The following is a 23,676-nucleotide window of genomic DNA, read 5'->3' on the forward strand; positions in this document are numbered from 1 at the left end:
TGTATGGGTGGTCCCGGGGATCGAACCCACTACCTTGGCGTTACAAGCGCCGTGCTCTACCAGCTGAGCTACAGAGGACCACCTTACCCATACAAGAACAATGCACAGCAGAGACAAATGAAAAGAGAGAAATGAAAAGAGACTAATGAAAAGAGAAATGAAAGAGAGACTAATGAAACGAGAAATGAAAGTCTTTCAAAAGCACCAAGTCTTCCGTTCATATCCTCTTCATGTGACCCACTTCTACAGTTTGATTCATAGCAGAGCTGGTGCTGAAGCATACTGTCTCAAACAATCAATGTCTTTCAAGAGGACATGTAAGCACCAGAATGTCAGAATCCAAGTTCCTCATAGAAAGCAAGATTATGTTGCTCCTTTTTCTCAAGTCAAAGTACAAACAATTATCCCACCTTGTATTTTGTGTTTCCGTCACACCTGTTATGAGTTTTTTTATGCAACAGGCCAGTACTTTATCCCATAAAAACAGTTGGATGGAAACATGGCTAATGATGCCAATATGGCTCTGGACAATGTACCCAACGACAGTCACCGAAAGGTCCTCTCAGAAGTCTGCTGGTCGTATCATCATGGCGGTAGCACGGAGAGAGTAACTCGACCCTTTGAAGTAGTGCCACCTGATCCCATTCAGTTTACCCATGTTCTGACCATGATTGTAGTACATCCCGTTCAGGTTCGATGGTCCACAGGCATCGAACCACCAACCTGAAGGCATAGAGAGAAAGGCAGAGAGAAACAAACAACGTTTATTTTAGGCTTGATAATGTTACACTATCAGAGGAACTATCAAAGTCATAACTGTGTGACCTCCCTGTAACCTCTGATTATCTCTAGATAGCTTTGTTGCAGCGCCAAGTCGTCAACACTAGAGCAGACTCCAGCACTCCTCTCTCTGGATAGCTTTGCCCCATTCTGACCTCTGACCTTTCATTACAGGTGAGAGAGGAGTGTGAGGGCAACTAACAAAATATAAATAGTCTACAACAATCTCTGCGAGCCCAACACGTTTGGACCAGCTACTTGGAGTCTTATGGAGGGCCGTTAATGCCAAGTGATCTATCCACTAACCACTACACCTCCTGAACTCATCAACCTATGGGTTGGGTCCCAAATGGCACCCTGTTCCCTATGTAGTGCACTACTCTGGTCCAGAGCTCTGGTCAAAAGTAGTGCACTATATTGGGAATAGGGTGCCATTTGGGATACAGCCATACTCTAGTAAGCTACGTGCTGGCGTCAGCCATGCTTTAACCTACATTCCATGGGCATCTAAATTCTGTGTTATAGGTTAGAACTGACTGGAAGCTGGTGCTTGATGTTTGTGGCTACTTTTGGGTCTAAAGCACCCCAGTGTATTGAGGGCAAGAGGTGCATGCTGTATGTGGATTTAAATACCTCGTTGTCACTCTAGACCAGCGTTTGCCAAACTCGGTCCTGGGGACCCCAATGGGTGCATGTTTTGGTTTGTTCCCTAGCACTACACAGCTGATTCAAATAATTTACTCATCATCATGCTTTGATTATTTGAATCAGCTGTGTAGTGCTAGGGCAAAAACCAAAATGTGTACCCAGAGGGGGCCCCAGGACCGGGTTTGGGAAACGCTGGTCTAGACATTGATAAAAGAATAAAGACATGTATCTGTACTATGCATTTTCTGATGTCCATTCTGGATCTAAATCCTGATGGGATTGTAGCTACTCATTTACATCACTTTAATAGGAATTGTACTGTTATTTTCTATCATTTCTGCTGGCCAGTTCCCTGGACTTCTAAACCAGCCACATGGCACGTGGCAATCATTCTGTAAAATGCTGAGGGCTGCCACCTGGCTTAATCAGCTAAGATAGCATCCTCTGCTTTGATATGTCAGTAACAGTGCTGAATACATGCTAACTGGCTCCGGCCTGCTCTGCAGGTCTTCTAGACCAGGGGGGGATAAAGTGGGTGATGGTGACAGGGAGGTCAGTGGGTTGGAAATGTTTTCACCTTGCCTAGCATAATCTGGGTGGGTTGTTGTTGTTGTCTACTTATCCAATTGTTTCAGTTCTACAGGAGTGCATACAGAGTGCATGTGATTAGGGGTCGATGTGGACTTTAGCCTCAGACATACCCCCGGTGAGCATGAGAGCACATTTGCAGATGCAGTTGTCATTGTCCATATCCTTGGTACTGAAGTCTGCTCCGTTGATGACCAGGCTGCTCTGTCTGCCTGCCGTTCCACTATGACTCTTCAGGAACAGCCTGACACAGTCGCCAGGGTAACACAGAGGGAAATAAAGCAGAAACACAGTGGGAATGCTTTGTTCTTACTGTGTGAACACTGGAGGAAAGAAATTCACATTACAGTCATTTAGCTGTAATCAACCAGAGCGACTTACAGTTTAGTGAGTGCATACATTATTATTTTTCCCCCCCCATGGGAATCAAACCCACAACCTTGGCGTTGCAAACGCCATGCTCTACCAACTGAGCTACATCCCTGCCGGCCATTCCCTCCCCTACCCTGGGCCAATTGTGCACCGCCCCATGGGTCTCCCGGTCGCGGCCAGCTACGACAGAGCCTGGATTCGAACCAGGATCTCTAGAGGTACAGCCTTAGACCACTGCGCCACTCGGGAGACTTGAGAGCATTACATTTTAGTCATTTAGCAGACGCTCTTATCCAGAGCGACTTACAGTTAGTGAGTGCATACATTTTCATACAGTGCATACACCACACTGTTCTTCTAATCTAACACAAATAATATGTACCTCCCCTTGCAACCTGGTCTCAGAGTATTTCATATTATTCTGTACGTAAATCCGAGTACCTCCCCTTGTTCTCACTGTGCGAACGCTTGAGGACAGAAATTCACCACCACAATGTTCTTCTAATCTAATACAAAGAATATGTACCCTTCTAAAGAAGTGTCTTTGAAATTGTCGTACACTATATCAAAACCAATCACACCTGTTGCTTTTATAAAGAAAATCTTGGTTTATGAGGGTATTGTTGGTTTCCTCATTTGTTTCAAGCCATATACACTTCCCTGTGAACACTTTGCACTCTCTCATCCTGCATTGTACTGCCCCATCTACTGTACTGCATGTCAAGCAGCAGGTCCAACTGTGGTTTATGAGTCAGACATCTTTGAGGTCTTGCCAGAACCAGGTAATGGATACTTCACGGAAGAGAGAGGCCCTATTCTTAATCAGTAGACTTGAATATTATGTCTATGTTGAATATTATGTATATGTTGAATACTGTGTCTATGTTGAATACTCTATTGAATACTATGTTGAATCCTATGTCTATGTTGAATTCTATGTTGAATCCTATGTCTATGTTGAATACTATGTTGAATACTGTCTATGTTGAATACTATGTCTATGTTGAATACTATATCTATGTTGAATACTATATGTTGAATACTGTATCTATGTTGAATACTATATCCATGTTGAATACTATATCTATGTTGAATACTATGTCTATGTTGAATACCATATCCATGTTGAATATTATATATATGTTGAATACTATATCCATGTTGAATACTATATGTTGAATACTGTGTCTATGTTGAATACTATATCCATGTTGAATACTATATCTATGTTGAATACTATGTCTATGTTGAATACCATATCCATGTTGAATATTATATATATGTTGAATACTATATCCATGTTGAATACTATATCTATGTTGAATACTATGTCTATGTTGAATACTATATCCATGTTGAATACTATATCTATGTTGAATACTATGTCTATGTTGAATACCATATCTATGTTGAATACTATGTCTATGTTAGACCATCATAGATACAGTACAACAGTCACTTAGAGAGAGGTGATTAGTTCAACACATCAGGCCTCACAGCAAGAAACCACATTTCTATGATCTTATTGCATTTAACAAACATTGTTCAATTAATTCATCTATTACAAGAATATGAATGACACAGATAATGAAAGAAATTAATACATATCACAATTGAATTTTACCTGAACACTGTTGTTAGTCAATTATAACGTCTCTATTTATATGTGGTCCCTCTGTGTGGTCATATATCTGACCCATCAAAGTGTCAGGCTGATCATTAATGGGGCTTCAGTATGGTATGTTGACCAGGTGTTTGGCTCCTCTACAGTGACTCTGTGTCACACAAACTAAGTAGTAGTGGAAGGCAGCCTGGCTCTCTGAAACCCAGTGTATCTGAAGAGCTGCAAAGTTGCATAGGAGCCATGAACAGGGCGACCATGTCTATCTGCGCCATCTTGCTATCACATTTGTGTGTATTGTTTTGTATTGTTAGATACTACTGCACTGTAAGATCTAGGAACACAAGCGTTTAGCTAGGTATTACTGCAATGTTGGAGCTCAGTTGGTAGAGCATGGCGCTTGCAACGCCAGGGTTGTGGGTTCGTTTCCCACGGGGGCCAGTATGAAAAAAAATAATAATGTATGCACTCACTAACTGTAAGTCGCTCTGGATAAGAGCGTCTGCTAAATGACTAAAATGTAAAATTGTAATTACTGCACTGTTGGAGCTAGGAACACAAGCGTTTAGCTAGGTATTACTGCACTGTTGGAGCTAGGAACACAAGCATTTAGCTAGATATTACCGCACTGTTGGAGCTAGGAACACAAGCATTTAGCTAGGTATTACTGCACTGTTGGAGCTAGGAACACAAGCATTTAGCTAGGTATTACTGCACTGTTGGAGCTAGGAACACAAGCATTTAGCTAGGTATTACTGCACTGTTGGAGCTAGGAACACAAGCATTTAGCTAGGTATTACTGCACTGTTGGAGCTAGGAACACAAGCATTTCGCTACACCCGCAATAACATCTACTAAATATGTTTATGCGACCAATAAAATGTGATTGGATTTGAGCTGTAGGCCCATTTAACGCCACACTCCATAGAATAGCTTTCCTTTTAAAGGCTGTGATCTTCCTCTATATGCCATGTTTAAAAGAATGGTCATTATTTACATAGATTCCCGCTAACAGGTTATATATACTGACTGCTATGTACTGTAAATTACTTTTCCATTTCCACTGACATACTCTGTTTACTCTCGCTCTCAATACTACTCAAGAGTTAATCTAATAGCTCTTTGTACATCCTTCCATCCTTCCTTGTTTTTAACTGGCTAGCAAAAATGTGAGCCAGGTAAAAATGGTACACGTGTGTGTTCGTTTGTGTGATCGCACATCCGTGTGTGGGTGAACTAAATCAGATTGAGACAAAGCTTCCTGTTATCGTTCTAAGGAATTAGAATATGGTAATTCCCTTTTACGATCTTACAGTTTATTTTGTTAGTAATGGCATTGTGAAATGAGGCAGAGCCTCTCTTTCACTAAGAAGCTGTGTGACAATAGTTTGTTTTGGACCATCTCCATCACAAGTACTACAGAATGGTCATGAAATAAGAATCTAGAGACCAAAATTGATTCCATTCCAGAACTCAAAAATATTTTTCAGTATGTTTTTGAACAGAGAATAAATGGAAAAGTAAGAATTATGATCTTCTGCTGAAGTCCTAGAAGCCTCAATCATAAGGTTATGGACAAAGAAGTCAAGCAAACTGAAAAATTAATTGATTACAAATCATGATCAGAGTCCCCAGTGCCTCACCATCGTTACTGTGATGTAAATACAACACCAAGCACATCATTGTCAGTGATGGAACAAAGTCAAATATCTCATTCCCACTTCATTAAAAATCTACTGCAATTCCTCAAGAAAGTAAAAAGACAACCACAATTGAGTAGTAGAGTGACTATTTAAATAGGAATGTGGGGGCGTATTTAGTCAGGGAATGTCCAATGATCATAAAAACAGTACTGTAGGTACGATACAATGCGCTGAGATTCGATAAAACTTCATTTTCTCCACTTAGGGTACATACAGATGTAAGATCTTAATTTGAGCCAGTTTGCTAGAGCAGGAAAATAATCCTGCAGGAACAGGAAATGTGAATTATTATGTGGATTATAATTCATGGACATTTTTGTAGAGGTTGATACATTTTTCTTTAGGGCAAATCAAGTCTGAATTTTCAAAGTGGAAATGACATCTGTAGCTGATAACAGCACTCCTACTGTGATACTGTGATACTCTTTAAGAATACGTCCCACAACACATTGCTGGTATCCTACCTGTAATTCTGCTTCTCGCTGCCGATGTAGAAGCGGTCGTAGTGGGAGAAGGCCTGCTGTCCGTCCCAGTCGATCAGTTCCACCCTCAGGTTATAGGGCCTCTGACTGGTCAGCAGGAACACAAACTCATTCCCCAGCCAGTGCTCTCCAAACAGACTCCCAAAGCCCTGCAACAACACAACAGCACAGCAACACATTCGTAAGTAAGCCTTGTCCAAGCCAGAAAGGCTCATAGGAGCAGGAGCCTATCTCCTGTTTCTGTAGTGCAAGGCAGCTTGATGTACCAGTACACCACCTTGACAGGATGCTAGTCTATCTCCTGTTTCTGTAGTGTAAGGCAGCTTGATGTACAAGTACAACCCCTGGACAGGACGCTAGTCTGTTGCAGGGCCTTATCCCAGCAACACATGGAGCTATAGAAAAATAATTACTGTCATATCGAGTTCTTCTACAGGGACAAGATGACAAACCCTATATGGTTCTAGGTAGAACCTTTTTTCTTAAGAGTGCAGACTAGAGGGATGTTCTACTCAGGGAATCTTTATTCTCTTTTTTTAAAGGAATTCTGTTCTGTGTTTTACTCTTTTTTGACGGTGGTGAATTGAGGGAGACAGACAGATGAGATGAGTAGATATAGAGATATAGATAGAGATATATAGATATAGCTAGAGATATAGATAGAGATATATAGATATAGATATATTGATAGAGATATAGAGAGATATAGATAGAGATAGAGAGATAGAGAGATAGATAGAGAGATATATCTCTATATCTCTCTATTCTATCTCTCTATCTATATCTCATCAATATATCTCTATCTATATCTCTATCTATATATTTATATCTATATCTCTATCAATATATCTCTATCTGTATCTCTATCTATATATCTCTATCTATATATCTCTATCTATATATCTCTATCTATCTCTATCAACATATCTCTATCTATATCTCTATCTATATATCTCTATCTATATATCTCTATCTATATCTCTATCAATATATCTCTATCTATATCTGTATATCTCTATCTATATATCTCTATCTATATCTATATCTATATATCTCTATCTATATCTCTCTATCTATATCTCTCTATCTATATCTCTATCTATATATCTCTATCTATATATCTCTATCTATATCTATATATCTCTATATATATCTCTATCTATTTCTCTCTATCTATATATCTCTATCTATATATCTCTATCTATATCTCTATCTATATATCTCTATCTATATCTCTATCTATATATCTCTATCTATATCTCTATATCTATATCTCTATCTATATATCTCTATCTATATATCTATCTATATATCTCTATCTATATATCTATATCTATATATCTCTATCTATATCTCTATATCTATATCTATATATCTCTATCTATATATCTCTATCTATATATCTCTATCTATATCTCTATCTATATCTCTATATCTCTATATATATCTCTATATCTCTATATATCTATATCTTTTTCTCTCTATCTATATCTCTATCTATATATCTCTATCTATTTCTCTATCTATATATCTCTATCTATATCTCTATCTATATATCTCTATCTATATCTCTATCTATATATCTATATCTATATCTCTATCTATATATCTCTATCTATATCTCTATCTATATATCTCTATCTATATATCTATCTATATATCTCTATCTATATATCTCTATCTATATCTCTATATCTATATCTCTATCTATATATCTCTATCTATATCTCTATATCTATATCTCTATTTATATATCTCTATCTATATCTATATATCTCTATATATATCTCTATATCTCTATCTCTATATATCTCTATCTATTTCTCTCTATCAATATCTCTATCTATATATCTCTATCTATATCTATATATCTCTATCTATATCTCTATCTATATATCTCTATCTATATCTGTATATCTCTATCTATATATCTATATATCTCTATATCTTTATCTATATATCTCTATCTATATCTATATCTATATATCTCTATCTATATCTCTCTATCTATATCTCTATCTATATATCTCTATCTATATATCTCTATCTATATCTATATATCTCTATATATATATCTCTATATCTCTATCTCTATATATCTCTATCTATTTCTCTCTATCTATATATCTCTATCTATATATCTCTATCTATATATCTCTATCTATATCTATATCTATATATCTCTATCTATATATCTATATCTATATCTATATATCTCTATCTATATATCTATCTATATATCTCTATCTATATCTCTATATCTCTATCTATATCTCTATCTATATATCTCTATCTATATCTCTATCTATATATCTCTATATATATATCTCTATATCTCTATCTCTATATATCTCTATCTATTTCTCTCTATCTATATCTCTATCTATATATCTCTATCTATATATCTCTATCTATCTCTATCTATATATCTCTATCTATATCTCTATCTATATATCTCTATCTATATATCTCTATCTATATATCTCTATCTACTCATCTCAATAGATAGAGAGATATAGATAGACATATATAAGTCCCCTGTAGCTCATTTGGTAGAGCATGGGTTGTGGGTTCGTTTCCCACGGGGGGCCACTATGAAGATGTATGCACTCACTAACTGTAAGTCGCTCTGGATAAGAGCGTCTGCTAAATGACTAAAATGTTAATATATAGAGAGAGAGATAGTGTTGGGGTCTGCAGCACTAGACCAGACCTTGGCATGTATCTTTTTTTTTAACCAGAGACAATTTACAATATATCAACATTTGAATGGTGATCTAAGCACACCATGTTTAGACTCAACTTAAACAGTTTCCTCTCTCCTGTCGTCTTCTCTCAGAAGTGTTCAATCAGAGGCCATTAGTGTCATGATGAAATACTCCCCACAGAGGGGTCACCGAGCGAACACATGCCCCATGAACAGCAAATCATCTATTCTCAATGGAGGAAGTCAAGAGGGAACCCATTGTATGCCCATGTCTTTGCCAGGCTATACTCCACACTTCCTTAGCCCCTCACTGGAGGGCAGCCATCCCTCGCTCAGCACTGCTAACAAATCTCAGCCCAGAGGCAGAGGCCACAGGGCTCTGTCAAGGCCTAATGGGGCTGGAAGTGGCAACACAGTGGATACGTCCCAAATGGCACCCTATTTCCCATAGGGCTCTGGCCGAAAGTAGTGCACTATATAGGCTATGGGGTGCCACTTGGGATGTACTATGTATGTTCCTTGCTATGCGTTTGTAATGCTCCTTTCTCTGTTATAGTTTGACATATACATTTATATTGTGGAATATTGTGCTATGTAGGGATTAATATTTTCCCGAAAATCTACCAAGTTTCAATACCTGGAATAATTCATATTTATCCCGAGAGTCCCGGGATATACTGCAAAAATCGGAAGTGCCCATTTAAAGCTTTTAAAACCATGATATGGTCACTATGCAAGGGTTCTCCCCAAATAACAGGGGTGCTGCGCCACCTTGTCGGCTTGGCTGCGCCACTATGTCAAGATTTCAGAGCAAATTAAACAGAAATGTAGTCATGATAGAGTAACAGAAGTAGCCTAGGCGATCTCGACACAGAGCACGCTCAGCACGCACAGAGCGCACTCCGAGCATAGCATTGTCGAATCATTCTTTGTAACAGCAGTCAAACAAAAGTCAAATTACCAAAGTTAACCTCCTTCAATGAATGACAGAATATCTCCTATATTTGGCAAAATCAAGTTGATGATTATACAGATAGCAGATCTGCTCATGAATAATGGGGAGATTAAGTAGAAATAGTTTAAATATCAAGGTATCTTAACGGGGACCAACTCTGTTTAAAAAATATCAATTTCTACTCTCATATCGTTTGTTGATCACACCGAAGCTCTCATATGGGCAGCAAGTACGAGCCAGCACAGAGAAGCGGGGAAAGCGGTATTTTGACATGCATAGGCGAGAGACGTGCTTTGATAATGCAACCTATGGATTCCATAATAAAATTAGAAACAGGAGTCAGGATTTTGGGTTTCATTGGGATTGGGACTGGATAGGAAAATAGCCTAGGCTCTGAAGATAGAATTTCCCCTCATGCCTCTGAATTGTTAACAGACTTCATGTCTGTGACCGAGATGCCTATGTAGTGAATTGTGCATAGGCCTATCAAATATGTGACTGTCTGAAGATTTACAATGACAGCTTAAAGAGGCACACGTTCTTTAATAGGCTATACTGTAGGGGTTTCCTGTAGGGTTCGTTAACTGCATTCGGGTCATGTGTGCAGTCCAGCACGACCGGCAGTGTCAATTATGCGTGCTCTTTGAATTTATGGCGACTTTGTGTCAAGTAAATACGCTAGGCTAAAGGCTTCCATGCGACAACCTGTTTGGATAATGTTGCATTTTAATTTTGGTTAATCTTTTGCTGTGAAATTTCATTGTCATTCATTTCAATTTCATTGTGGATAAATGTTGTAATTTCCCGGGTCTTGTCGTTTATTTTTTCCGGTAAACGTGAAGAGTGTTCCCGGGGACAGTCCCGGGATCCCGATTACCCATGTTAATCCCTAGTGCTATGTATTCACCAAAATCAGAAAAGATGTGAGAGTGAATGCTGTGAGAATATTCCACCCTGGCCTCCTCACCATCTTGTACTCCTTCCACGTTCTCTGGAAGTCCATGGTCCCGTCTTTTCTCCTCTGAATGACGGACCATCCTCCCCCTGCTGCCTCCATGTTACAGTAAACCTACAGAGAGAGAGACAGAAAGTCAGTGACATGGGTAGCTTACGCACTACTCTCACACATGCAGTGCATATAATATAATATGCCATTTAGCAGACGCTTTTATCCAAAGCGACTTACAGTCATGCTTGCATACATTTTTTTTTTTTTTTTTTTGTGTATGGGTGGTCCCGGGGATCGAACCCACTACCTTGGCGTTACAAGAGCCGTGCTCTACCAGCTGAGCTACAGAGGACCATATCATGACAATAACGACTGTTTCCTGTAAAAGAAGCCTAGCGGTTAAGAGCGTTGGGCCAGTAATCGAAAGCGTTGGGCAATAACCGAAATGTCGCTGGTTCGAATCCCTGAGCAGACAAGGTGAAAAATCTGTCGATGTGCCCTTGAGCAAGGCATTTAAATATAATTGCTCCTGTAAATCGTTCAGGATAAGTGCGTCTGCTAAATGACAAAAATGTACTATAGATGAGTGTCCTTAATTTTGTGTACCATGTTCAGGCCATAATGACAATGTGTCCTAAGCCCAGGGACGTAGCTCAGTGTAACCATGGAGGTCCCATTGACACTGACAGCTGATAATGGACAGTAACACACTGCCAGTCAGCCATCTGCGGCTTGGCAGGAGGAGGACATCTGCCGTGTAGCTGCGGTGAAGAGGCCAGCCAAGAGTATTTCCAGACCCAGCATATCAGCCAGCCAATACCTGACATATTCCTGGGATATTGTTGTCGAATCTTTTGGCAAGCGGCTTTAGAGTACCGTATATTAATTGCTGCCACTTCACTTGCACGTAACTAAAGTAGGTTACAGTAAGAAAAAGTGCAGCCCTTTAATTTTTCATGTCAGTTTTTGCTGTTTTGCATGCAGAGGCAAAGCCTGCATATATCATCTGTAATGTATGCCTCTATAGTACAAATTATGCTAATTGAATTTACATATTTCTTTCCCCCTCTAATATTTACTAAAGATAATATAGTTTTCCTTACCCTTTTGGTCTCCTGTGTGTTGATGTGAATAGTATAGACTCCACTGTTGTTGAAGCCAGCTTGAAAGATTTCAGAGCAGTCCCGATACTTTCTCTCCTCATGAGATGAATCTCTCTGCTTAAAGGCAAGGTTGCTGTTTGGGACCACTGCTTGAATAGATAATGAAACAAGAGCAAACACATTATAAACTAGGCTCCAATTTGAATGCATCCTAAATCCTTTGTAATCAACAGCCCAGACTGGGTCAGTTCCTATTAGAACAGGTTCTTATGTTCTGGAATGCATCTTCTTATGTTCTTAGAACACTAGACAAGTAGCTGTTTCTAGTCTGAATAGGCTCTTGAAGCCAGTCTGGGCCCTGAATGAAACACTTCTGGTGATGTTCAGCAGAGCTCCCTTTGGGTGACAGGTAGCTTAGCAGTTAGAGCGTTGGGTCAGTAACCAAAAGGTTGCTCGTTTCAATCCACTAGCTGACAAGGTGAAAAATAATTTGATGTACTCGAGCAAGGCACTCAACCTTAATTACGCCAGGGTCTCCGTTGATAATGACAGACCCTGGCCATGACCCCACTCTCCGAGGGCGTCTCAGGGAGTGTTGGGATTTGCAAAAAAACACATTTACAATTCACAAATGGATATTAAATTAATTCACACTTGTACATGTGTGAAATAGGACAAATATAAGCACCCACCAAGTTATTATAAACTCCTATAAATTCTCTCCAGTCTCCAGTTCATTCAGTAAGTTCTATTTAACCCTAGCCTGAGCATTTAAGGTCACCCCCCTCCAAGCCTAAATCATTCCTATCTGTGCTATGGTATTTATGATCCAGGCCTTTCCCGGTCACAGATTAAGCCTATGCTACTTCCCAGTGAGCTAAATTACGTTGAAAATATGTCTAAAATACGTATTTTCCAGATGTTGAAATCAGGTTCATTTTCGGGTTGTGAATGAAAGTTGAATAGACGTCTTTTAGACAAAGCTATACAAATTCGGCACAATATATCCTTCAGTTCTGGATAAGAGCATCTGCTAAATGACAAAAATGTTAATGTAAAAATGAACACTGGCAAAGTATACTGGGTGTTATTCTAATGAGCTCCGCCCCCAAACAAAACCAAATTTAGTCGGTCCGGATCAGACCAAATCTGAACCAATCATAGACGTCTATGTTTCACAGGTTAGGACAGCACAGTACAGTACAGTACAGTGTAGAGCACAGTAGAGTGCAGTGCCATTTTGTACTCTACTGTACTGAACTATACTCTACTTTTCATTACTATACTTAACTGTACTGTACTCTGCTGTGCTCTACTGTACTGTGCTGTAGTATGCTGTAGGACCAAATCTGAATGAATCATAGACAGGTTTTTTGGGGCCAAATCAAGGCCTGTCCAGACTAAATTTGAATCAAACTTAGACATCTGTGTTTGGGCCGAATCAAGTCCGGTCTGGACGTCTGTGGACATTGAAATCAAGGCCGCTCCGGACCAAGTTTCAACCTCTTTTTAACGTCCATGGACGTCGGCCGGTGCTCACTGGGTTAGTCCAGCCTTCTTAGTCCAGGTATAGACTCAAGAGACAGATTCCAACATCTGTAAAATGTAATACTTCCCCCAAAAAACAAATCCTCCTCCAAATATGGTATTTTACAGTTAATACCGTCAATGGCACTCACACACACACAAAGTTGAAAAAAATAAAAAGTAATGAGGAAATCTTGATGCAAGAGTGTGTGTGTGTGTGTGTGTGTGTGTGTGCCCAGAGAATACCTTGTCTGAACCTGTGAACATTTGCCACAATATATCCTCCAGTACCTCTGTTGTATTTAACCTTACCTAGAGCTTTTAAAGCCAACTCCCTCTTCCCGGAAATCATTCCTATCTATGCTATGATATTCATACCCCAGAGTATTTTATTTCTACTTTCTGTAACAGGAAACATTGGCCCCAGCATCCATCCAGTACCTCCAGACCCTCTGTCCTTAGAGCAGAGTTTCATCAGACTGTTGACGGTGTCAGTGAGCTGCTGTTGTTGACTAAGCAGGATACTGTTGTTGCCAGTGGCCTGGTCCAGATGGGTGTGTAGCTCTGTGATCACACTGCTCTGTCTGGCTACCAGCTGCTGCAGGCTGGACCTCTCCTTCTGTAAGGTAACCAGCTCCTCATGGTGCCCAGACTCCAGCTCCTGCATCTTCTGCTCCAAGAGCCTGATCAATACAAGTGATTTGACAATCAGTTGATCAGTCGATCAGTCAGTCAGTCAATCAGTCAATCAATCAATCAAACAGTCAGTCAGTCAGTCGGCCAATAAATCAAGACAGAACTGGGAAGAAAATAATCCATGTTGATTTTACCAATTCTTGTCGTGCAGCTTGCTGATCTCTGTAGATTGGTGGAGGAGCTGGGTCTCCAGTTTGTTGGTGGACAGAGAGTTCTCCAGGAGCTGAATCTCCAGCCTCGAGGTCTGATTCAACACCTGTCCATCAGGAAACTGTTACTATCATTCAAATTCACCCAGTCAAGTGTATAGACATGATTTATATAGGCTAAAAGTGTTAACATGTATTTTAATGTACTTCATAGGCCTATTCATCCAATGAAATAAGGAGAATTGCTGTGTAGGCTACATGATTAAGTAGTAAGTGTTACTGATATCATAACATGCACTTTAATGTTCTTTGGAGAGGGATATTTGTATATGATTCATACTGCACCTGGGTCTCTACATCTGTCAGTTTCCGTGTGTGCTGGGCAGTCTGGGTCAGGAGGTTGGTGCCTAGATCCAAGATGGCGGCTGTGTGGTTGTGGACAGCACTTTGCTGCAGCTGAGCCATCTGCACCTTCAGACTGTCCTTCACATAGCTCTCAATCTGACACACAAACACAGAGGAGGTATGAAGAGATGTTTAGGGCTTTACCTCTCTCGCCAGACTCCAGGTGTTCTGTACACTCCACTTCATTGGCTGTGAGAAAAGTTCAAACATGGTTACATTTAATTTCAATTTTGGTAATGTTCTAGGAACACTTTCCAACTGACTTGACATTGAGAATGTTCTCAAATAGTTCAGAGAATGTTAAGAAACAACGTTCTTCTGTGGGAATTTCAGCACTTCAGCATATGGTTTCCTACAGGTTTCCTCATGGTTCTACTTAAAGTAATGTTCTCAAATTGTTCCAAGAACGTTAAGAAAACTTTCCATAAAAACCACAAGAAAACGTTAGTAATGTTCAGAGAACATTCTAAGAATGTTATTTAAAAACATACATCCTGTTCTCAGAACGTTAAGAAAACTTTCCATAAAAACCATAAGAAAACTTCAGTAACATTCAGAGAACATTTTAAGAAAGTTATTTAAAAACATATACATTCCGTTCTCAGCATCAACAAAACTCTCTCTATCCTCTGTCTTGTTAAGTGTGTGATCTTAATGAGTGCTTGTTTCCTTTGAAATGGGTCTGTTTGAATAGACTAAAATGAACAGCTGTGAAAGCGTAAAAAAACATGGCATGCTAGCTCCATACTGGTGGCGCAGTGGACTAATTCCATGGATGAACAACAGAAGATTATAGGTTAAAATCTCACTGATGCTGTGTCACAATAAAAAAGAAATGTGTTTGCATGATTAATGCAAACACATTTATAGGATTAGTGTCCTATAGATGGGTTGGCTTGCAATGTCATGAAAATGAAGCATGTGCATCAATGGCGCCGGAAGCTGTGCTTTGTTATGATTCTGAACCGTCAGATAGCAAGCAACAATGACAAGAATCTGCCATGTGGGGAATCGTAGGTGGCTATTTTCAGCTGGTTCTATCTTGTTCTTGAAACCATGTTGTGTTTTGACTGATTTCATGTCAATGCTTATATGGCTAAAATTCACTAGCTAGCTAACCAACAACTGTAACGATTTATTTGAGAGACAAGTGCTGATTGTGAAAATGTATTTATTTTGAAGACAAAATATATTTTACATGTTGTCAACAATCAAGGCCAACCCTGTCTGTTTTGCCCCATACAGTGGGGAAAAAAAGTATTTAGTCAGCCACCAATTGTGCAAGTTCTCCCACTTAAAAAGATGAGAGAGGCCTGTAATTTTCATCATAGGTACACGTCAACTATGACAGACAAATTGAGAAAAAGAAATCCAGAAAATCACATTGTAGGATTTTTTATGAATTTATTTGCAAATTATGGTGGAAAATAAGTATTTGGTCACCTACAAACAAGCAAGATTTCTGGCTCTCACAGACCTGTAACTTCTTCTTTAAGAGGCTCCTCTGTCCTCCACTCGTTACCTGTATTAATGGCACCTGTTTGAACTTGTTATCAGTATAAAAGACACCTGTCCACAACCTCAAACAGTCACACTCCAAACTCCACTATGGCCAAGACCAAAATAGCTGTCAAAGGACACCAGAAACAAAATTGTAGACCTGCACCAGGCTGGGAAGACTGAATCTGCAATAGGTAAGCAGCTTGGTTTGAAGAAATCAACTGTGGGAGCAATTATTAGGAAATGGAAGACATACAAGACCACTGATAATCTCCCTCGATCTGGGGCTCCACGCAAGATCTCACCCCGTGGGGTCAAAATGATCACAAGAACGGTGAGCAAAAATCCCGAACCACACGGGGGGAGCTAGTGAATGACCTGCAGAGAGCTGGGACCAAAGTAACAAAGCCTACCATCAGTAACACACTACGCCGCCAGGGACTAAAATCCTGCAGTGCCAGACGTGTCCCCCTGCTTAAGCCAGCACATGTCCAGGCCCGTCTGAAGTTTGCTAGAGTGCATTTGGATGATCCAGAAGAGGATTGGGAGAATGTCATATGGTCAGATGAAACCAAAATATAACTTTTTGGTAAAAACTCAACTCGTCGTGTTTGGAGGACAAAGAATGCTGAGTTGCATCCAAAGAACACCATACCTACTGTGAAGCATGGGGGTGGAAACATCATGCATTGGGGCTGTTTTTCTGCAAATGGACCAGGACGACTGATCCGTGTAAAGGAAAGAATGAATGGGGCCATGTATCGTGAGATTTTGAGTGAAAACCTCCTTCCATCAGCAAGGGCATTGAAGATGAAACGTGGCTGGGTCTTTCATCATGACAATGATCCCAAACACACCGCCCGGGCAACGAAGGAGTGGCTTCGTAAGAAGCATTTCAAGGTCCTGGAGTGGCCTAGCCAGTCTCCAGATCTCAACCCCATAGAAAATCTTTGGAGGGAGTTGAAGGTCCGTGTTGCCCAGCGACAGCCCCAAAACATCACTGCTCTAGAGGAGATCTGCATGGAGGAATGGGCCAAAATACCAGCAACAGTGTGTGAAGACTTACAGAAAACGTTTGACCTGTGTCATTGCCAACAAAGGGTATATAACAAAGTATTGAGAAACTTTTGTTATTGACCAAATACTTATTTTCCACCATAATTTGCAAATAAATTCATAAAAAATCCTACAATGTGATTTTCTGGATTTTTTTTCCTCATTTTGTCTGTCATAGTTGACGTGTACCTATGATGAAAATGACAGGCCTCTCTCATCTTTTTAAGTGGGAGAACTTGCACAATTGGTGGCTGACTAAATACTTTTTTTCCCCACTGTAGTTGCACATGCGTTGGTTTTGTTGCTGAACAACCAACTGGTCTATTTGTGCTTGAAGTTCAAAAAGTCAACCCAAAATAAGCTAGCAGTCTTATTGAAACATAGTGAATGTTTTCAGGAAGTTATTAAAAAACCTCCAAATAACCTATAGTTTCTGTTCTCAGAGCGTTAATAAAACCTCCCAGTAAAACTTTGAAGGAACCAGAGTAAAACATTCTCAGAACCTCTCTGCAACCTAAAAATAAAAGTTCCCAGAATAGAGACAAAATCTTCTGTTCTCAGAACGTTTGAAAACGTTATGTTTTACCGGTCAGGAAACGTATGGCTTCGTTCCCACAACCAATGTGAAACCAAAACATACGTTACCACAACTTCCAAGGAACCAACCAGAAATAATGAAATTATATCCAGGGAAGAAAAGAAGTTGGATATGTATTCATTCCCTTCAGTAATTTTGGATTTAAGGATTTACTACATCAATATGGTCCTGTCTAAGGATTTCCTTGGCCCCTGGTCAGCTACTTAGGGAGGGATCTTTCAGGGTTGTTGAGTTCAGTCATTTCCCTTTAGTCAACCAGGAGAGATCAGTCATGGGACTGCATCTGTATGTTTTCTACCACAGATACATCATGTGGACAGGGCTCAGCTGCCAATGACATTATCCATCTCAAGTTCACTATCCTGATGATGATTACAATGAGGAGAGGAGAGGTCTTTCCCAGCAATATGCTTTAAAAATATGTCGGTTTTTTTGTGACAGCTCAGGGTCATTCAGTGATTCATTGAAGTTGATAGTTTTCCTGTTACCCCGGCTTTCAAGCCATGGCCTTTTCAGTTCATGTCAATCAGTTTGAGTTTAGCCTTGGACAGCTTTTCAAACTATGTAGTTCCAAAAATGTACAGTTTGGAAATTACCGTTACAGTTAGGTAGTCACAATAATGGCATATGAAATATTTACATCGCAAAGCTAGATTCATGTCTCACTTCATCCCTGATTTAACGTAACAGATCACCCTAAGTATGATTTTCAATTTGAGAACGTCTACTGTGTGGTTAGATTCCCTCTGGCCTGGTCTCTATGACATTACATTTTACATTTACATTTAAGTCATTTAGCAGACGCTCTTATCCAGAGCGACTTACAGTTAGTGAGTGCATACATTATATATATTTTTTATACCCCCCGTGGGAAACAAACCCACAATCCTGCCGTTGCAAACGCCATGCTCTACCAACTGAGCTACATCCCTGCCGGCTATTCCCTCCCCTACCCTGGACGACGCTGGGCCAATTGTGCGCCGCCCCATGGGTCTCCCGGTCATGGCCGGCTACGACAGAGCCTGGATTCTAACCAGGATCTCTAGTGGCCCAGCTAGCACTGCGATGCAGTGCCTTAGACCACTGCGCCACTCGGGAGGTATATGTGGTTGGGTCTTTAAGCTTATTTTGCAGTTTTATAATACTATTCTACACATTTTGTCATGAAGCTAAGAGAAAATGTTACAGTTTTAAAGCTAATTTCCCTGCAATTCTACACATTTTTCCATGAGGTGGAGAGAAAGATGTGCTGTTTTATAGCTCATCTCATGCTATTATTCACATTTTGTCATGAGGCTGACAGAATATTTCACATTTTTAAAGCTAATTTCCTGCTAATCTACACATTTTGCCATGATGCTGAGAGAAAATGTTGCAGTTATAAAGCAAATTTCCTGCAATTCTACACACTTTGCCATTGCCTCCAGGGGCCCCCCACCCCCCCGTCCCCCCTGGTTGGGGGCCCCCTGAACATCGGGGGCCCCAGGGCACATGCCCTGAGTGCCCATTAGGTAATCCAGTCCTGAGTAGTTTACACACGATAACCAGAATGAAGTTTGAGGAAAGTCTTCATGTATAATTTTGTTGGTTGGCAATGTATGCAGCATACAGAATGTTTTCACACAGTCAACCCTTCTAAGATTTTATTATCTTGGCACTTATTATGTGAAATCTGGAGTTTATATAGAGGTCCATTAACATGTGGGCATGAGCTATTATGTGTCAATGTTTATTGTTTTTGATGAAACAATTCCTGTGTCCAATTCATGCATTCAAAGTATGACGGCTATCTACAACACTTGCCAACTTATTCATTAGCATCTATGTTAAGTTAAGTTCATATATCATAAACACTCTTCCAAACCATTGTGGAACAAATTGGTGCCAAACTACTGAAGTGGTAGTCTGTTTATACTGAAGTGGTAGTCTGTTAATACTTAAGTGGTAGTCTGTTTCTACTGAAGTGGTAGTCTGTTAATATTGAAGTGGTAGTCTGTTTCTACTGAAGTGGTAGTATGTTTCTACTGAAGTGGTAGTCTGTTAATACTGAAGTGGTAGTCTGTTTCTACTGAAGTGGTAGTCTGTTAATACTGAAGTGGTAGTCTGTTTCTACTGAAGTGGTAGTCTGTTAATACTGAAGTGGTGGTCTGTTTATACTGAAGTGGTAGTCTGTTAATACTGAAGTGGTAGACTGTTAATACTGAAGTGGTAGTCTGTTTCTACTGAAGTGGTAGTCTGTTTCTACTGAAGTGGTAGTCTGTTAATACTGAGGTGGTAGTCTGTTTCTACTGAAGTGGTAGTCTGTTAATACTGAAGTGGTAGTCTGTTTCTACTGAAGTGGTAGTCTGTTAATACTGAAGTGGTAGTCTGTTTCTACTGAAGTGGTAGTCTGTTTCTACTGAAGTGGTAGTCTGTTAATACTGAAGTGGTAGTCTGTTAATACTGAAGTGGTAGTCTGTTAATACTGAAGTGGTAGTCTGTTTCTACTGAAGTGGTAGTCTGTTAATACTGAAGTGGTGGTCTGTTTATACTGAAGTTGTAGTATGTTTATACTGAAGTGGTAGTCTGTTAATACTGAAGTGGTAGTCTGTTTCTACTGAAGTGGTAGTCTGTTAATACTGAAGTGGTAGTCTGTTTCTACTGACGTGGTAGTCTGTTAATACTGAAGTGGTAGACTGTTAATACTGAAGTGGTAGTCTGTTTCTACTGAGGTAGTAGTCTGTTAATACTGAAGTGGTGGTCTGTTTATACTGAAGTGGTAGTCTGTTAATACTGAAGTGGTAGTCTGTTAATACTGAAGTGGTAGTCTGTTTCTACTGAGGTAGTAGTCTGTTAATACTGAAGTGGTGGTCTGTTTATACTGAAGTGGTAGTCTGTTAATACTGAAGTGGTAGACTGTTAATACTGAAGTGGTAGTCTGTTTCTACTGAAGTGGTAGTCTGTTAATACTGAAGTGGTAGACTGTTTCTACTGAAGTGGTAGTCTGTTTCTACTGAAGTGGTAGTCTGTTTATACTGAAGTGGTAGTCTGTTTCTACTGAAGTGGTAGTCTGTTTCTACTGAAGTAGTAGTCTGTTAATACTGAAGTGGTAGTCTGTTTCTACTGAAGTGGTAGTCTGTTTCTACTGAAGTGGTAGTCTGTTTCTACTGAAGTGGTAGTCTGTTTCTACTGAAGTGGTAGTCTGTTTATACTGAAGTGGTAGTCTGTTAATACTGAAGTGGTAGTATGTTAATACTGAAGTAGTAGTCTGTTTATACTGAAGTGGTAGTCTGTTTCTACTGAAGTGGTAGTCTGTTTATACTGAAGTGGTAGTCTGTTTCTACTGAAGTAGTAGTCTGTTTCTACTGAAGTGGTAGTCTGTTTCTACTGAAGTGGTAGTCTGTTAATACTGAAGTGGTAGTCTGTTTTTACTGAAGTGGTAGTCTGTTAATACTGAAGTTGTAGTCTGTTAATACTGAAGTGGTAGTCTGTTTTTACTGAAGTGGTAGTCTGTTTCTACTGAAGTGGTAGTCTGTTTCTACTGAAGTAGTAGTCTGTTTCTACTGAAGTGGTAGTCTGTTTCTACTGAAGTGGTAGTCTGTTAATACTGAAGTGGTAGTCTGTTTTTACTGAAGTGGTAGTCTGTTTCTACTGAAGTGGTAGTCTGTTTTTACTGAAGTGGTAGTCTGTTAATACTGAAGTTGTAGTCTGTTAATACTGAAGTGGTAGTCTGTTTCTACTGAAGTGGTAGTCTGATAATACTGAAGTGGTAGTCTATTAATACTGAAGTTGTAGTCTGTTAATACTGAAGTGGTAGTCTGTTTCTACTGAAGTGGTAGTCTGTTAATACTGAAGTGGTAGTCTGTTTCTACTGAAGTGGTAGTCTGTTAATACTGAAGTGGTAGACAGACAGACAGACAGACAGACAGACAGACAGAAAGAGACAGACAGACAGACTGAGCACTGCCTAAAGCTGAGCCCATTCCTAGAAATTGACCCCCCACCCCCAGATGGGGCCAATGTGACCCAGTGTGAGAAGGTTCAGACAGACAACACAGTGTTTTCTTAAGGACAGCCACGCCAGCCGGACACACTCAGAACATCACAACCTAGCGACCAAATAAACAGACATAGAGGAAAGAGATGGATCCAGGTTGGACAGAGCCAAATGTGTCCTATAATAATAATATTCATTATGGCAGGACACATTTGGCTTGGTCCAAATGGTTCATGGGGTTGAAACACACTCAATGCTGATATAGTGCACTTAAAGATGCACTATGCAGAAATCGTTCCGGCATTTCCTGGTTGCAAAAATTCTAATAGTTTGCCTAATTTCAGTTTTTGTGACAAAATAAGCAAGGATAGTGTAGAGAATAATTGTACCATCTAAACTACTGTGAAATATGTTTTCCAGAACCGAAAAAACATTGTATTTTCAACTGTTTGAAACTGGTGTACAAAACAGACGACACAAAAAACTAAACTCAAGAACGGGAAGCATAGAAATAGCGTACATAGAACCGAACTACCGCTTCTTAGATTTGTTTTGATAACAACTTTGGCTAATGTGTTATAAATGCAATAGCACATAGTTCAATCTGATAAAAAAAGCAGATCATTTTGACCTGCACAGCCATGGGACATGGTATGCATTTCCTTCCAGATTCCATATGTCTGATAAAGCTCTGTTTAGACTGAAACGTCAGGTTTTATTCTTTACATCAACTACTACTATACTGGATGCATAGAGAACATGCTCTGACCTTCTGAAGCCACTGTGTGTAGTTGTCCATGACGTGCTCCAGGTGTTGGATCCTCTGGCTGCCCAGAGCCGGGGCCGGTCCTGGGATGTTGGGCTTTATCAGGGGGGCATCTCCTTGTAGAGTGTTCCCCTGGTACTGGCCCTGTCCCTGGCTGGTGCTGGAGCCGCCGACCCCCTCCCCCTCCGTCCAGCACGGCCTGTTCCCCCCAGCGTTCTCTGGCAACAGGAAGGTATAGGTGCAGGATCCGTGCTGGATAGAGTTGTACTGGCGAGCGTTAGTGTTAGTGCTGGCGCTCATGGAGCCGCTGCCAGCTATGTCCCCTGAGCCTTTGGGCAGCTCTTCCAGAGACACAGACACACAGCCTGTCAGCAGCAGGAGAAGGGCAGCCAGAACCAGCCAGATCATGTGGCAGCTGGGCTGGCAGGGCAGGAGGTACCACAGCATGGCTGCAGGACACACAGGCTGATGATCCTCCTTTATGTCTTCCAACTAGACTGTCTGTCTTCTGTCTCTCTTCACAACATGTCTTCCTGTCCTGTCGTCAATCAGACGGTTGGGAGGCAGACCATCAATCCAGAAAGATTACCGCTTCCCATCAGTAGGACTGAATGAGAAGTCCTCTCAAGTCTCAGTTTGGAACCCATCCCTATCCACCACCAGTTGTCTTGTTAGTTGTTGTAGCTGGTCCAGATCCAAGCCAGGGACCACACTACACAGTTGTGTGATGTAGACTACAGAGTCAGTCAGTGGAATGATCGGTGTTGTATCCTCCTCTGCATGGCTGGCTGTATGGAGTGCAGTGCTGTTCCTCCTGTCTGCCTGTCTGTCTGTGAGGGGGGGCGGCGTCCAACTCTGGGCAGGCTCTGTGCCTCCCATACTGGGACTGATCGAATGGAATGTGAGTGAGAGTATGGGGTTGTGTGTGTGTTTGCGAGAGAGAGAGAGAGAGAGAGAGAGAGAGAGAGAGAGAGAGGGGTGTGTGTATGAGATTCAGTTCTATTAATATAGTCCTGATTTGAAAACACTTTCACAACACAGGTTTGAATGAATGCCTGGTCCATACATAATGACCCCACAGTCTATGTAATTCAG

The 23,676-nt window shown here is 40.4% G+C and overlaps 1 protein-coding gene across 2 annotated transcripts; it reads right to left on the bottom strand.

Annotated features, from left to right (window-relative positions):
- Nucleotides 1-16: 16 nt before the first annotated feature.
- Nucleotides 17-23,383, bottom strand: LOC121542644 (angiopoietin-1). 2 transcript variants are annotated; one of them, XM_041852105.2, is made up of 9 exons: nucleotides 22,585-23,383; nucleotides 14,626-14,781; nucleotides 14,266-14,387; nucleotides 13,877-14,118; nucleotides 11,909-12,054; nucleotides 10,824-10,925; nucleotides 6,177-6,343; nucleotides 2,130-2,260; nucleotides 17-723 (listed from the first exon to the last, which is right to left on the bottom strand). In XM_041852105.2, the coding sequence occupies exons 1-9, from the start codon at nucleotides 23,026-23,028 to the stop codon at nucleotides 563-565; spliced, it is 1,671 nt and encodes a 556-aa protein (XP_041708039.1). In that variant the 5' UTR covers nucleotides 23,029-23,383; the 3' UTR covers nucleotides 17-562. The 2 variants fall into 2 exon arrangements, with proteins under 2 accessions (XP_041708039.1, XP_041708038.1); XM_041852104.2 differs by having other exon boundaries at nucleotides 11,909-12,057.
- Nucleotides 23,384-23,676: the final 293 nt, after the last annotated feature.

This window comes from Coregonus clupeaformis, unplaced genomic scaffold (assembly GCF_020615455.1).
Source record: "Coregonus clupeaformis isolate EN_2021a unplaced genomic scaffold, ASM2061545v1 scaf1505, whole genome shotgun sequence".
Classification (NCBI taxonomy): domain Eukaryota; kingdom Metazoa; phylum Chordata; class Actinopteri; order Salmoniformes; family Salmonidae; genus Coregonus; species Coregonus clupeaformis.

Excerpts from the sequence above, each read along its gene's own strand:
- LOC121542644 (XM_041852104.2), bottom strand. The coding sequence starts at position 23,028 with ATGCTGTGGTACCTCCTGCCCTGCCAGCCCAGCTGCCACATGATCTGG. Across the intron at positions 14,782-22,584 it reads ACACACAGTGGCTTCAGAAG|ATTGAGAGCTATGTGAAGGA; the intron begins GTCAGAGCATGT and ends TTTGTGTGTCAG. Across the intron at positions 724-2,129 it reads TGCTCTCATGCTCACCGGGG|GTTGGTGGTTCGATGCCTGT; the intron begins GTATGTCTGAGG and ends CTATGCCTTCAG.